The sequence below is a fragment of the Molothrus ater genome, chromosome 2, assembly GCF_012460135.2.
Source record: "Molothrus ater isolate BHLD 08-10-18 breed brown headed cowbird chromosome 2, BPBGC_Mater_1.1, whole genome shotgun sequence".
NCBI lineage: Eukaryota > Metazoa > Chordata > Aves > Passeriformes > Icteridae > Molothrus > Molothrus ater.
In genome coordinates this window covers 28,235,699-28,250,500 of record NC_050479.2, presented here as the reverse complement: position 1 = coordinate 28,250,500, position 14,802 = coordinate 28,235,699, and the positions used below count along the sequence as shown (strand labels likewise).

Below are 14,802 nucleotides of genomic sequence, written 5' to 3'. Positions count from 1 at the left end.
ATAAAGAGTTTCTAAACCTTTATCCTTGCCCAGTTCAGGAGTTCAGGCGTGGTCAATGTCAGGACATTTTGGCTAACAGTAAAATGGAGAATCATCAAAGAAAAGGAAAAAAACCAACAAAGCCAAAAAAAGTAAAATAAAATACACGAAAATCCATGTTCCCTGATACACTGATTACAGCACTTAAGGCAGAATAAGATATTTCTTCTTTCTTCTTGCAAACAAAAGAAAGGGGGCATATTTAACCCAAATCACTTCAAAGATCTAGTCTGTTCTGCAGCCTCACAAATACCTACAAAATGAATGTAAAGGGAACAACAGTGAACAGTCCTCTTTTTGATGGCAAAGAACATGAACTTCTTCACATAAAAAACACACCCACCAAGAACAGACTTAGCATGGGCAGCCACTCAAAGCAAAAGAAAAAATGAACTCAAAAAAATTACAGTAACTGGAAATTTTGCTATCCTTTAACAAGAATCAATATGTGCAGAGCATACTACATGGCCAACCATACTCCTGGTGTTGACTAAGTACACTCATTTCAGTGTGTCATAAAATTTCACAGAAATTCTCTTGCTGATTTTCATCTGCATTTCATAAAGAGCAAAGAGGTTTGGTTTGCCCAAGACAGGAACTCAGGCAATAGCATTTTTGAACTTGAAAAACTAATCTCAACCATAAGGTGTCACTGTAGCTCAAGTCACAATTATTTATTTACACCCTTACACAGAAAATCCCATTTTCTCTTGTTTCCATTCAGATGAACAAACTCACCTGATGTGTAATACCCAGTACACACTAAAGTTTTTACTAGTTCTTTCCAAATTTTTAAACCATGATGACTTGCCTAGTGTTACACAACTCAGTTCCCATTTATTTTGCCTTCCAGCAAGGAAATAATTGGGGAACTGGAAAATATGAGAAAACAGCTTTGGAATCACCACAGCCTGAGCTCCATGAAAATTCTGGAGGCAATGGCTTCTCCAGGAGGTCAAGGTCTTCTGTACTGACAGCTCTCTGGCATCCTGCAGAGCCTTTACAGATTAGTTCACACGAGAAACTTAACAAACTGGTTCTCTGAAACGAGGCTATCGAGCCACTCTACACTGACAGCAGTGCTAACATCCCTGTAAGGGAAAGCTTTCACCTTCTCTGCATCACAACTGTTTAATCACTACCTGCTTCCCATATTACCCAACACTTTTTCAGAGGTTATTAACTTCCTGTCCTATTGCACAGAAGAGACATTGACTTGAACTCTGAAAAGGAAGATCTTACCTGAGAATTAATGATCCGCATGGTTGTTTTATTGCCAACATCTTTTTCATAGCCACGTGTTGGAGCAGAATTAAATCTTAAAACAGCATCATGAGAATCTAGAAGCACAAAATGAGGGGGTAACTCTTTTTTCTTAGTATACAGAACAGTAAGATAAAACCAGTTATCTAAACTAATACAAAGCTTACACATTTGTCCTAATCTGGATATTCTAAGGATGATGAATGTTCTGCTATGCACAAACAGAAATCCTCTTGCATCTGCCATATGTTATTAACATAAAAGCCCACTGGGAAAAAAGTTCAGATTCATCTATTAATTTAGCATGCAATACTAAAATACTTCTCTTAATTGGATAGACTTACTATGGGAAGACTATTAGCACACCCAGTACACACAATTGCTCACTACTTCTATCACAAAATTTACAGAGAATTACTCCATGGAAAAGCATGTAAACTGCAAGGATATCTAATTGCACATTTGAATGAACAACAATGCTTAACTACAAGATTGTGCTTCACAGTATTTTATAATACCTGAAAATCTCAGACTACCCCAAATCTATTAATCATACTGTGTACTTACTCTCAAGCTCAGTACAAATCTTGAAGAGCCTCTGTATGGAAGCCAGCCCACACATCTGCTCACACAAAGAAACCTCAGGATCCCTTGGTAGCAAAGATCTAACAGAGCTGAACTGTCAAAGTTACTGCACAAGCAGTTGACCTTGGAGTCATGGAGAAGAGAAAGCAGCTCTAGGTTAAGTAGGGGTCAAGGGTAGACACCACATGCAAGCCTCCATTGGATAAGAGATAATCACCCTCCAAGTGCTTCTTTTAAGGGGATCTCAAAGCCCAAAAGGTGTGAAGGAGAGCAAGACATTTTATCCACTGTCTAGAAACAATGGCCCCTGCTGGTAGGTGGTATTTGGTCCATTTTTATCCCTTATATCCATGGAAGCTGAGAATATGAAATGCCTTAACCCACAGGTAGTCTGTGTAGCTGCTCATCTCTAGTCATTTAAAATGTGTTCTCTGTAGCTCAAAAACTGGAAGAGGCAAAAGTCTCCAAAGATAACCAACATGCTTCAATGGAGTCTTGGCTTGCTCCTATCAAACTGGGATCTTTCATCTTTTCCCTCCTTTACTCTGCACTTCTTGTACTCCATACAGGGAAACACGGGGTGGCATACAGCCAGCAGTCTGATCTCAGACATACATCTTAGCATTAATATGTCATGTCTGAAAAGAGGGATTTTGCCAGATGCCCACCAAACCCAATTCTTCAGAACCTAAGGAGTGGAAGTTTTTTCTGTGTCCCATGCAGGGACAGCCCTACCCTCAACACTTAGACTTCATCTACCAAGCATCTTGATTGTGCAGGAACTAAAGGAAATGAACAGAATCTGCAGGTACTTCACATACTTGGAGAAGGAAAAGGAAAACACAAGCTTGTTGTAATGAATTTAAGAACATAAATTTGGACCCGTAATTGACAATTTTTAGACAATCTGTTGACTGAGAACTGGATTATGAAATGGGAATTGTATGATTTGCAGCTTAATTGAGAGACAGCGTGATGCATTTCCAACAACACTCATGCTGATTCTTCATATACAGATGAAAAACTTCTTTGCCAAAAATAGCTGGTTTTAAATAAACTGATTTTAATCTTAGTATGTGTTTGTAGATAAGCATTTTAAAGATCAAAAAAAGTTTGGGGTTTGATCACAGGTCCCTGTTACTTCCTGTGATGCCAAAAATAATTCATTCTCTCAATTAATAGCATGATCACAATGGGAGTGTTTGCTATACTTGCACAGTATTTCAATGCCTACTGTCATTTAAAAACAGTCAGGGGGTGGGGGAGAGGAGGGTAAAAGGCAGAACACAAATTAACATTTTTGCTTGTGTTTCTAATAGGAACACAGAAGAGGGAGCTAAAGGCCTATGAAGGGAAATGTCCTTCACTTCTTTCATAGGCATTTTTTTTTCTCTCTTGGGAGAATAAACCATAGAATCACAGAATGGTTTGGGTGGGGAGGGACCTTTAAGACCATCTAGTTCCAACCACCCTGCCATAGGCAGGAACACTTCCACTGGACCAGGTTGCTCAGAGCTCCATCCAACCCGGCCTTGAACATTTCCAGGGACAGGGCACCCACAATTTCTGTGGACAATCTGTTCCAGGGTTTCACCACCCTCACTGTAAAGAATTTCTTCCTAACATTTAATCTAAGCCTCCTCTCTTTTAGCTTAAAATTGCTCTCCCTTGTCTACCATTGCTGTAAGCAGTCACTTGCCCCCTTCCCCCCAGTCTGGGCCAAATCCTCTCCCCAGTCACTGGTATCTGCCCTGAGAGAGTCTTATAAAAAACCTTCTGTGATTGCTGGTGCCCCAACATCTCCTTGCCCAACATGTATGAGATCTGAAAATTCTATGTGGGCTTTTTCAAACCCAATCTTCCTCCCTCCCTTTAGGTGGCGTCAGATGACAATTTCCCATTTAAATCCAAAGTTCTTCTGTAGGAAATGACATAAGCTTCTGTGCCCAGAAGCTTCCTAAGAAAATGGGTACACTCAGGAGCAAGCAGGCCCCAGGTACCATGGCAAGCACCCAAGTCCATGCCTAGGCTGCACCTGAGTCTGCAAATATGACTTGAAACATGCTGTATATGTGATTATGTAAATATGTCACAATGTGCTACGGATTCTACAGTACAGCACTAATCCGTACTGGTGTAAACTGGGGAACACTAACAGAAAATTTTGTTTCAGTCAAAGATAACATGCTGGAGAAGGTAGGAACTGCTAAGCTTTTTCACCCCAAAGATTTCTACATCAGTGAGGCTTCCTATGGAATTAGGGGTTACCATGGTGTGATTTTAGCTGCAGGCTAGCTGGGCACTTCTGCTGTGCTGGAAGCCTATTGCAGGAGTTTGATAATCCTAGAAGCTCCAACATGTACCAGAGATTTAAAAAAACCTATCTGTGTCAAAGAGATGATCCAGAGTGATGAGGCAAGTATTGGGATGTGAAGTCCTGGAAGATGGGAGGATTAATGAATGAACATCAAAAGGTTTTTTATGGAGTGCTGAAGGAGATAACTCTTCTTGTTTCAGAAACAAGTTCTGAAACCTTTCATTCTTCTTTCAACACTCTTAGCATACTGCACATGTACTACTAAAATGAAGAACTACTGAGACACTAACACAGGTAGTAGCAATATTTGAAAAGAAAAAATAGAAGTCACCTGGATTAGTTTTATGGTCCCACCATCCTTTTCTGAATAGCTACTACAAAACTCCCACCTTGAGGTGGGGGATTCTGAGTGACACTGACATCTCAGCACATCTGTAACCTCACTGACTCAGTGTGGCAATGGGAAAACAATGGGTGAACACACTTGAACTCATTTAAATTCAGTCTCAGAAGAGAGGCCAGGGGACTTGATCTCAGTGCATGAAGCTACTCAAGGGTCTGAATTCTTTATGTCTGTGAACTCTAAACTAGCAAGAGATGAAGAGGACACTCTACTGCTTCTTGACATGGAGACAAATGTCTCGGCCAACCACACAACAGCAGTTGTGAGCTACTGCAAAATAAAGACCAGTATAACACAGCTTTGCAGAATAAAACCTGAACATAGCTCTAATCTGCTGAAGAAATAAACACATGTTGCACACAAATGTTGAACATGGCAGATCTGATGTAACCAGTTCTGCTCCCTACTACAAGCTATAATATGATAAGAAAGCATCATTGTTTTCTTTAAATTAGATTATGACATCAGGCCTGATTTTCCTTTCAGTTATATTGTTCTGAAAGGGAACAGCCTCACTGAAGTCCATTAGTTTACATTCATGTAACTCTAGTGAGAGAGAACAACCAGACTTTACAAATCTGTGCTTGAGAAACATGAACCTTTTGAAGTTTAAAAATGAACACGCACATCTACGTATATATACACACACAAATAGATGCATTTCACCCACCTATTTCATCCCCTAGAGAGGAGTTCAGTATTGCACCAGCAGACATAACTACTGCACAGCTCCCAAAGCCATGTGTATATAATTTGACCAGTGGAATTTGGGGAACGTGCTTTTCCCATCCAAGAGTGGAGAAGGGAGCCTCCTTGCCATCTATTGTTTTCACATTCACTCTTTCTTTTAGCTCACAGAATAGCTGGTCTCCTGTCAACTTGGAGTTTCGCTTCCCCTTGAACCGCACCCCGTGCTTATTGGTACTCAAATAATCTTTCATCGCCTTCTGCAGTCGAGGGTTTAGCATCTTGGAAGAGACATCCCCTTTCCAAAGCTTGTAAAGAAAGGATTTCGACATTGTGGAATACAGCCCATCCCAGTCATCAGATTCATCAAGCATCTGGCCTCTCCTATGCTTTGTGCTCCTTCTCCTCATTCTTCTCTGATGGCTCCAGTTGTTCTGTAAAATATTTCCTTTTGGATTAATCACATCAGCCGAAATGAATTTTTCTATCTCTTGAAGGTGATTGAGTGACTGAGGCTGACCAGCAGCAAATAAATAATCATCATTCACTTGATAGAAAGCACTTTTTGATTTTCTTCCTAACTGGGGTGGAAAAAACTCATCTTCATTTCTAAAGGCCTCTTCCAATACAGTCCATTTCTTAGAATTTCCAGTCCCCGATTTAAAAGTACCTAGGAGATCTTCATTAAGAAGCACCTCATTGCCATCAATGGTTTCAGAGAATGATGGGTCATGAATGGCTCCCATGATGACTCTCTGTTTGCCCTGAAGGGGCAGAAGTCTCTTAGTTTCAATGTAAGAAAAGGAACTTGGAACTGGTTCAGCAGTGTTGCTATCTGTAAAATAGATGAATATCACCAAGAAAAGCAGGCCCCATGCAAAGATACCAAAAAGCATGAGTTGTTTCCATTGCTTCAAGTTAGGTTTCATGGCAATGCCTTTACCAGCAGCTCTGTGCCTTGAAGTATTGATGAAGGAAAATGAAACCTGTAGAGAACATCAAATGCTATTAACAATCGTTCAAAAAATAAATACAACTCAGAAGTCTCTTAACACATATTGATAGATGGTGCAGAATTAATCTCCAGGCAGTAGCACAAAAGATTCAGTAGCAGAAACACACTCCAGAGCCCGCAGGCACTGTAGGAGTGACACACTTTGGCTGAAACCACACCGTGACAGCTGCTAGCTACAAAAGAAGCTGGTGGCTAATTTCTAAAGTAACACTGGATCCTGCCTTCGGGGAGATCATGTGCCTGCCTGCTTCTGCTATACCCAGCGTAGCATTAAGAGAGCAAAAGCAAAGCCCCTGCCTGGCTGCATGCACAGAAGCTGTCTTCTCTTTACCACTGAAAGTCCTCACACAGGGGAACTGTGAGCAAGCCTGTCTCCAAAGGGACCAGGCAAGGAGCACAAGCTCTACGTTGCAGCCCTCCTCTGCCCACAGCCTGGAAATGATGATGTTCTGTGCATATCATCAGGGGGTGAAGGGTAGAGCATCACACAAATGGGTCCGAGGGGAGCCTCCTCCTCAGCTGGTATGAATGAGCCTCAGTGGCTGCATCATTTCTTGCCTAGTATCAGACCTGAGTAAAAACAACTCCTGTACCTCTGCTACAGATGCTGCATGCACACTGAAGTGGCATGAAGGAGCTGTGCACATCAAGGTGTCAGGGGGTTTATATTTCCCAAAAAGGAGAATGGGTGGCACAACTATCTAAATACATTCCTTTAGGATAAGATTGAGATTTACAAAAAGGGAGTGGGTAGAGAATGTCAGACCTAGTCCTGGAAATATGTGCCCTATTAATACCTGGGGGTTTTGGACAGCTTGTGCATTAGTGGAGGGATGCATGGTCCAAATGAAACAAAGTTTGACTGAGGGGGCTGTGTTCCAAGGAAAATACATACCACATTGCTAGACCATCGAGCACACTATGCCCTTACACGAACTCACTTGCTTAATCAAGTGGTGTGACTATCAGTTACAAGCCTGACTGAAGCAAATCCCCACCATAAGCCTTACCATTCACCTCCCTGCATCACAGTCATCATGAGTGTAACTCAGTGTACTTATTAGGGACGGATCACTCACCTGATCCAAATTAAAAATGAACCAAGCCCCTTCTTCTGGAGTTTTCTTTCTAACCCATTTGTTTGGATGGCAACTTAATGGTGGGATTTAAAAAAAGCCACTTGTACCAGCCAGCTGTGATCAGCAAAGGGGAATGGGAGCAGGGGCAAGCTTGGATTTCATTACCAGCCTGCGCCTCAGGAGCCACCATCTCATCACATCACATCCAAACAGCTTACACGGCTGTGATAACACACTGCCTGCTCACCCTGGCCATCAGGAGGGACCAAAACCACAGTCACCACACACTATCACCTTTCTGCAAGCTGCTAAAGTACATCAAAGCTGAGTGCAAAGTTTAAACTGAAGCTGTAACTAAGACTGCGTTTTCACATGAGAAAGAAGCCAGCAGTAACACCAGTGTAAGACGTTCTCTTTCTGTCCTTCATTCCTGCATTGTGCCTCTGCTGCTGCCAACACCCCCGTGTGGAACTGATACAGTAGGGAAATACATGTTAGAGGGTTTTCTTGGTTTTTTCGTTTTTTTTTTTTTTTTTTTTTTTTCCTGGGTCAGGGTCAGCCCCTTTATCCACTTCAGTGTGGTCACACATCCAGTTGTTCCAGCACAAATGGGGAAATCACCCACCACAATGCAGGCGCGAGAACAAACCGCAGGTGGTATTAGCAGAGATACTCAGGCTGTGTTTCTGCTGACCTCCTGAGAATGTGAGACTGCACTATTACATTTCCAAACAGTCTATTTTAATGATCTTGACAAAGACAGTTGACTCTGGGGCTCAAGGCAGTGTCCAACCAGAGGGAGGATTCATAGAGTTACCCTTGGATGACCAAATTTCATTGCAATTTCTAATACACAGGAGGAAAAAAAATCATGACTCTGATAACCCAGTGCTCCACATATGTTTGGCTTGGCTCAGCTCACAGAAACCACACGGAAGAAAGCTATTACTCCAACTGACCCATTTCCTACTTGCACTCTGCTGCTGCAAGATTGCTCTCTGCAGTACCTCAACACTCCCACACCTTCCAATATTAAATCACTGCAGGTGATGTCCTGTGGGAGTTGCCTTACATTATATGGCTGTTGTGCCAGTTAGGTCTGCCCTGAAGTTATTGCAACCTGCCCACTCATCAGTGTTCAGATGGTTCGCATTTTAAAATCAGCATTCTTCACCCATCTGAACTGCTTTCATCTCTTTTTATCATTTTCCCTGATGTGTTTCCCCAGCACTTTTCAACATGTGGCTTCCAAACCACTGTGTAAGTTAGTCTTTGCTCAGTCAGATGTTTCTCCTGCTGAATATACATTTCTTACAAGATCTGCAATGGAAGCATCTCGCATGATCTTTTTAACAGATAAGCTTGCAGGAAGCCAAAGTCACAAAGGAAGAGGTCACTATATTTTGCACTGAGTCACGTAGCAAGTCCAGACACAATTTAATCTATAAATGTTACAATTTACTCATTCCCCCCAGTTTTGTTATATCTTATAACCGGAAGTTGCTAAGAAATAGAAAGGTTTAGCCCTAAATCAGGTGTGAGACTACAAATTTCTAATTGTCTGTGATCATATGTTTGGCACAGCAGACTGCCACAGCATAGGAAGTCAAGACTCGGTACTCAGCCTAAAATCTGAAAAAGGACTGAGATGAATTAATTATTTTAATTAATATTTTAATTAAGCAAACAAAATCTACCCCCCAAGCCCTCCACAACACTTATGTCATGAAAGCACACTCATCTTGGTCAGCATGCCCATATTAGCATGCATATGATTAGCTTCTTTGTGCAGCAAAAAAATACCCACATAAAACAAAAAAAACAGCACCCAACAATATATTTGTCAACACTACAAGCAAAAGGAGAGGCACCAGTGAGAATAAATCCAAAAACTTTACACATTAACTACTGCAGAAGCTTATCTGCAATTCCTTGTTGCAAGTGGGGCCTCAGAAAGGATACTCAAATCTCTTGAAAACTGGAGCTATGCAGGCAAATCTCTGTGCTGCTTTAATGTTTTTTGCTCACAAGAAATGCCTTGTCCTCCAGCAGTACAGCTGAGCTGGAAGCAAATTCAAGGTCATTACTGTATTAGCTGCAAGAGGACCTCTACAACCTCACAGGATCTTGAAGGCTGTGTGTCGAAAGCTGCACGAATTTCAGAGAAATATCAGTTTATCTTATCTCCCTCTACAATAAACATCCAGTCCTCTCCCCCTCAGCGCTTGCAGCTTCTCACACCTCACAGTCCCTGTCTTTGAAAATGTTGGGGAGGAGAGGGCAGTACTTCCACATGCTCCCCACCATCCTCCTGCTGGCAGCAGACCCCTCCACTGCTCAGGGGGTACCTTCCTCAGCACCATTTGTGTAGGAAACCAGAAATGACGATTGCAACAAATTACACTGGCTAAATAAACAAAAACAGGTGGTTTCATGGGTGCAATTACTGAAGTCCACTGGATGCTTCAGGATAAGTTTCATCTTTTTTACCTATGCTTAACATACAGCTTTTGAACTGTTAAAGCAATTCTACACAAGTTTTTAAATTATCATTAGCATTTCTTATTGTCTCCACCCCCCCCCCCCCCCCCCCCCCGCTGTAATAATCTCCTTACTTACAGACTGCTGGAGTCAAAGCTACTGCAGAGGAGGAACAGAGGAATAAGTCTACCCCTGGGGGAAACACTGGAGACTTAACCCAACCCAGCTTCCTCTCCAGCAGAAGTGATAAGCCTGTTTTGCCCCAGAGGCTGAAGACCTCATTTTCCTATGTATCTCCCTTCTGATGGGCTTCTTCAATCATTAACTGATTTAAGTTCCAACTACCACATGGAGAATGGCTTTTTTCCTTTCCCAGTCTGGCCATTCACACAAAAGCCCTGGAAAACATGAGGCAAGGTACAAACCAATGAAGTGGGCAAAAAGGGAAGACTTTCTTATTTGCTTAATAGAAGTCTTAGCAGCAGCTATGAGAAAGAAAGGCAAACCCTAATGGTGTCTTTGAGGCATCCCAGGAAATAAAGGCAATTCCCCAGTGGAACTTAAAGGCTGATTTTCCAGAAGCAGCACCCACTTGTGGGAAATTTCATCTTGCCAAGCTCAGATGCAAGAAACTAAAGAGTTCCTCCTCCCTTTATAAAGCCCATTGTTTTGCAACAAGGAGCACTTTTCATTTTTCTAAAGTAGGCCTCCTGACTATTTCTTAAATGAGAAGAGATGGATAAGGGAGATTTTTTTAATTCCTTTGAAACATTCCTTCCTTTCAACACTGTCTATTGTTAAAATTAATTTGTACAGACCCTGGCAGCTCAGAGGTCAGGATGGTTCAAGTTGATGTGCTAAGATGTGCACTGTTATGTTAAACAGGGTTTTTCTTGGCTGCAGCTTTGCAGCAAAGGTCACCACAGGGTTATTTGGGGTAGCAAATGTTAGCTGTGGGCAACCATTCCCAAAGGGCTGAGAATCAAACCAAAGTTTATTTGATGGAAAGCTTAGGCAGCCTGAACAGATAGCAAATGCTCTGTTAGTTTGCTGCATCTCTTAGTCAGCTAATTCCAGAGTATTAAGAAACCTCTGGCATAGGGCAAGACAGCTGGAGGCTGCATTTCCAGGGTGGGGAATACACTCGTCCTCTCATGTGGAAAGTGCCAAATTGGTTTTAGTGTTATCACATCATTTCTGCGGTGGAAGCCATACAGTAGGCAGCAACAGACAGACAAGCCTGTGGGGAGTGGTGCCTGCCAAAAGATGTATATTAGTCTGTGGATGGCCTGTGCATTTGTCTTATTGGCTCTGATTAGGCCTCCTAATTAATGAATCTCTTTTGGACAACTTCCTTGTTAGTCCCAATAAATCTGGCCCTTTCCTTCAGAGGAGTCAAGCTGCATTCAGTATTTTTTGTGGCAACCTAAGACACTATCTTCTGAAATAAAGAAAAAACACCCAAAGAAATCTGAAGTAGGATTTTTTTTTCCATTATTGTCTTTTAAACCTATATTTAATTATCTACTTGGAGAAAATTCCTCGAGAGTTATTCAAATAATGGTATTGCTAACCTGAATTACCTACTAAATGTGAGCCAAGCGTCCTGAATCAGAGCATTTGGAAAGACCAGTCTCAGGTTCTTACTTCTGAGGAGGCAGGCAGTGTGCCTATTCCTCAGTCCTCAGATAAAACCTAGGATTTCAAGTCAAAGGGGGTGGGAGTGAAGCAACTTTTTTATTTATTTTTACTAATGACCCATTTCCAGGAGCTTAGGCTGTAAGAAAATTGCCAAATATAGTGAAACTTGCAGTGAAACTCACTCAAGCTGGCAACCCGGCAGCTGGAGAAATGCTCAGTGGGGTTTCTGCCAAGGAACGCGTCCTAGATTATTATGTAGGAGCACGGAGGCTTAGATGCATCAGTCTCTGGGGCTTAGTGGAAGGTCAAAGTTATTTTCTATGCACCTGATACCTAGTCTCCATGCTCCATCATCAAGTTCAAGCTTCCTGGCATTGAAGCCAGCTATCACTTTCCCACAGCCCACAGACCACATACAGGTTGTCTGAGTGTGGGCTGACAGGAGGGAAGTAAAAATAGAAAAGAAAAGCTGCACCAGCTCTGATCCTTCACATGGAGACCTTCCCACCACCAGTGGAAATGTTTAACAGAGCAACAATTGTCAGGGAGAACCTGATTTCCCAGTGACTGACTGCACCTTGCAGGTGAACCTCCACCTACCCAACCTGCAGCAGCTTTTCTCAGGAGCCATGAGAGGAGCTCTCATTCTGACATACCCTGGGATTCACCACTCCAGCCATGATTTCCTCACTAATTTCAGGTCAGGGGAGAAAAGTGAATCTCTGTCTTTTCCAGAGAGGTATGAGTTGACCAGAGTCTTGTTATTCTAACTGAGGGTTTCTATAGAAATGTAGTACACACCACTTCATGTGGGATTCGGTACAACTTTAGTGTAAATCACCTCCAGGCTCTTTAATCAAAACTACAAAGGGGCAGAAGTGTCACAGAGTTGCGTGAAGACAAGCAGTTTTCACAACATAAATCACCCCCACAGCCTCTCAAGGAGTTTCTCACAGAGCCCTGTACTACCTGTACTCAGCCTTATCTACTTCTGACCCCTTTTTTTGCCCTTTGCTCTTGCCACACCTTTGCTGTTTCCTGGTCCTGATCACAGCAAGATGCAAAGGTTCAAGGCTGCTTAAGTTGCTGCAATTGCCAACGGAGCTTGGTTCCACCACAGCACAGAGGTGCAGAAACCACCACTTTGGCCACAGTCCCTAGCATGCCCTCACACACATTAAAGAAGCAAATGAAGTATTTTCACTGCCCTTGCAGATCTACCAGCTGGGTGTTTTGGCTGGGTTTTGGTCATATTTCAGCTGCCACAGCACTGTCTCTTGATCCAGATAGCAGGGGAAAAAAATCCACTTGTACCTACACCAATATAAAACCACTGCAAATATCCAAAACAGTGCAAGTCACTTTTCCAAAGTGAAATTCAGTATGGCACTGCACAGACATGGAGAGATCTACGTCTGCACAAACACCATCCCAGCAGGCTCCACTCTTCCACCTCAGTGTTCCTCTGCAGACTGAACCACAGAGCTGCGTGTGGCTTTTCTGTGCTACCTCTGTGCAGCTCTCCTCCCTCTCACAAACTGCAGGTTGCAGAGGAACTGCAGTTGTTCCCAGGGCATCTGATCACCATGAAGGTCCTAGGAAGCTGAATGCTGTGCAGACTGAAAGATCAAGCTGGCTGGAGATAAAAGCCATGTGTGGAAACAAGGTGACCAGACTGATGGCCATCACTTACTTGTGCATCCTGCACTCACATATAACCACTTTATTAAAGTATTTAGTTTTATTGCTGCAGTGAGGCCAATGAGGAGGAAGTGAGTTGTACACCAATACAGGGAGGAAGAAGCAGGGGCTGGGGGAGGCTGTGGCACTGGGCCAAGAAAGAAGGAAGCGTGGCTGCAGGGCAGCAGAGAGGGCAGGAAGGCAGAGAGACTGAAAATAAACTACACCCATAGTGCTAGTGGAGGAGCAAAACAACACCTGCCAGAGAGGCAGCAACACCTCAGCACCACAGGGATGAGAACTGGAAGTGAAAACTTCCTCCCACCAGAGTGATCACATCCTTCCCTTTGGGGAAGCAGCATGAGAGCCTTGCTACTGCTGAGGGAAGGCTCTGGACTTGAGCATCCTACCCTGTTCCTCCCAAGATGGGGAAGAGGCTGCCACGTTCCTTCAGCAGATGGGAAGCCTGGGTGAGTGGCAGGACCCACGCTGTGTCTTCTCCCCTTATTCTGGATGGCCACTCCCAGGTCAGTGTGCCGCTTCCTGCCACCCCTGTGACTGGGAAAGGGGACCCTGGAGCACTGACCCTGGTCCTTGCAGGTGGAGCACAACCCTTTCACCAGGGCACTTTCAGACTGATGGATCAGCACCCAAAAGAGTTGCACATATTTCTGCTGTGAAGGTTGCACATATTTCCCCTGTGAAGGTTACTTTACATCCCATGCAGGGATGCTCCAACATACAGGCACAGATGGTGCCTGAGGACGCACAACATGAGCAGGAGTTTATGCCCATCTTTGGCACAGCCTGGCTTTCTGTGTGACTTATTCCCACCCACAGAGTAAGGTTTTAATCCCAATCCCCCCTGCAAAAGCGGAGTTTAGGAGCAGCCTGTGCTTATGTTCTGCTTTCATGTGTAACTGAACAGGATGGCAGGAACCTCTTAATGCACCAAAACAAGACAGAGAGGCACAGAGAATGGATAATACTACTCAGTGTCTAATAAAACAGAAGAAAAAAATCCAGCCAACATACATAACTGTATTGGGTTCCCCTCCCTCTTTTTAAGGGACAGCTTTTGATACCGTACTTGCAAAAACACATAATTCAAAAAAGGAAGGAAGTGCTTTGAGGGTTTTTATTTAAAGCTTGACAGGATAAACGAATCACATTCTCATTAAATCACACAAATCTCAGGCTGCACACAAGACTAAACCACGAGAAATAGGACGTTACAAATCCTCATGCAGTTCTACACTTCCAGCACAACAGCTCATTTTATTTCTGCTCTTGGCAAGGTTAGAATAAAAGGCTTCTTTTCTTTGCGCCATAAATGTTTTTAGACGCTATATTACGTGAACTTAACACAGCAGTAATTGCCCTGAGAAAGGGCAATCTGAAATGCTTCCTTAAAGAAGGCAACATTTATAATAACACACACGAACAGAGAGTACAGTTACAAAAGACCTGTTTCAATCTCATCACAAAAACTTGACCAAAATCACTCATTCTTCCAGGCAGAAGTGATTGGGGAATTTTGATTTTTCACTCTAAAGCAACATTTCTGAGATGTACTAATTATCCCCATCTCTGTGTACCAGTGTATTTTTCA

At 42.9% G+C, this 14,802-nt stretch overlaps 1 protein-coding gene across 4 annotated transcripts in view; it reads right to left on the bottom strand.

The window, feature by feature from the left end:
* ST6GAL2 (ST6 beta-galactoside alpha-2,6-sialyltransferase 2) overlaps positions 1 to 14,802 on the bottom strand; it is a 173,789-nt gene that overhangs the window by 19,502 nt on the left and 139,485 nt on the right. For all 4 annotated transcript variants that reach the window (XM_054518473.1, XM_036382441.2, XM_036382432.2 and 1 more), the window contains 2 exons: positions 5,278 to 6,280; positions 1,282 to 1,379 (listed from right to left, as the gene is read on the bottom strand). In XM_054518473.1, the coding sequence (XP_054374448.1) occupies positions 1,282 to 1,379; positions 5,278 to 6,223 (1,044 nt within the window). In that variant the 5' untranslated portion in view covers positions 6,224 to 6,280. The remainder of the gene's footprint in view (positions 1 to 1,281; positions 1,380 to 5,277; positions 6,281 to 14,802) is intronic.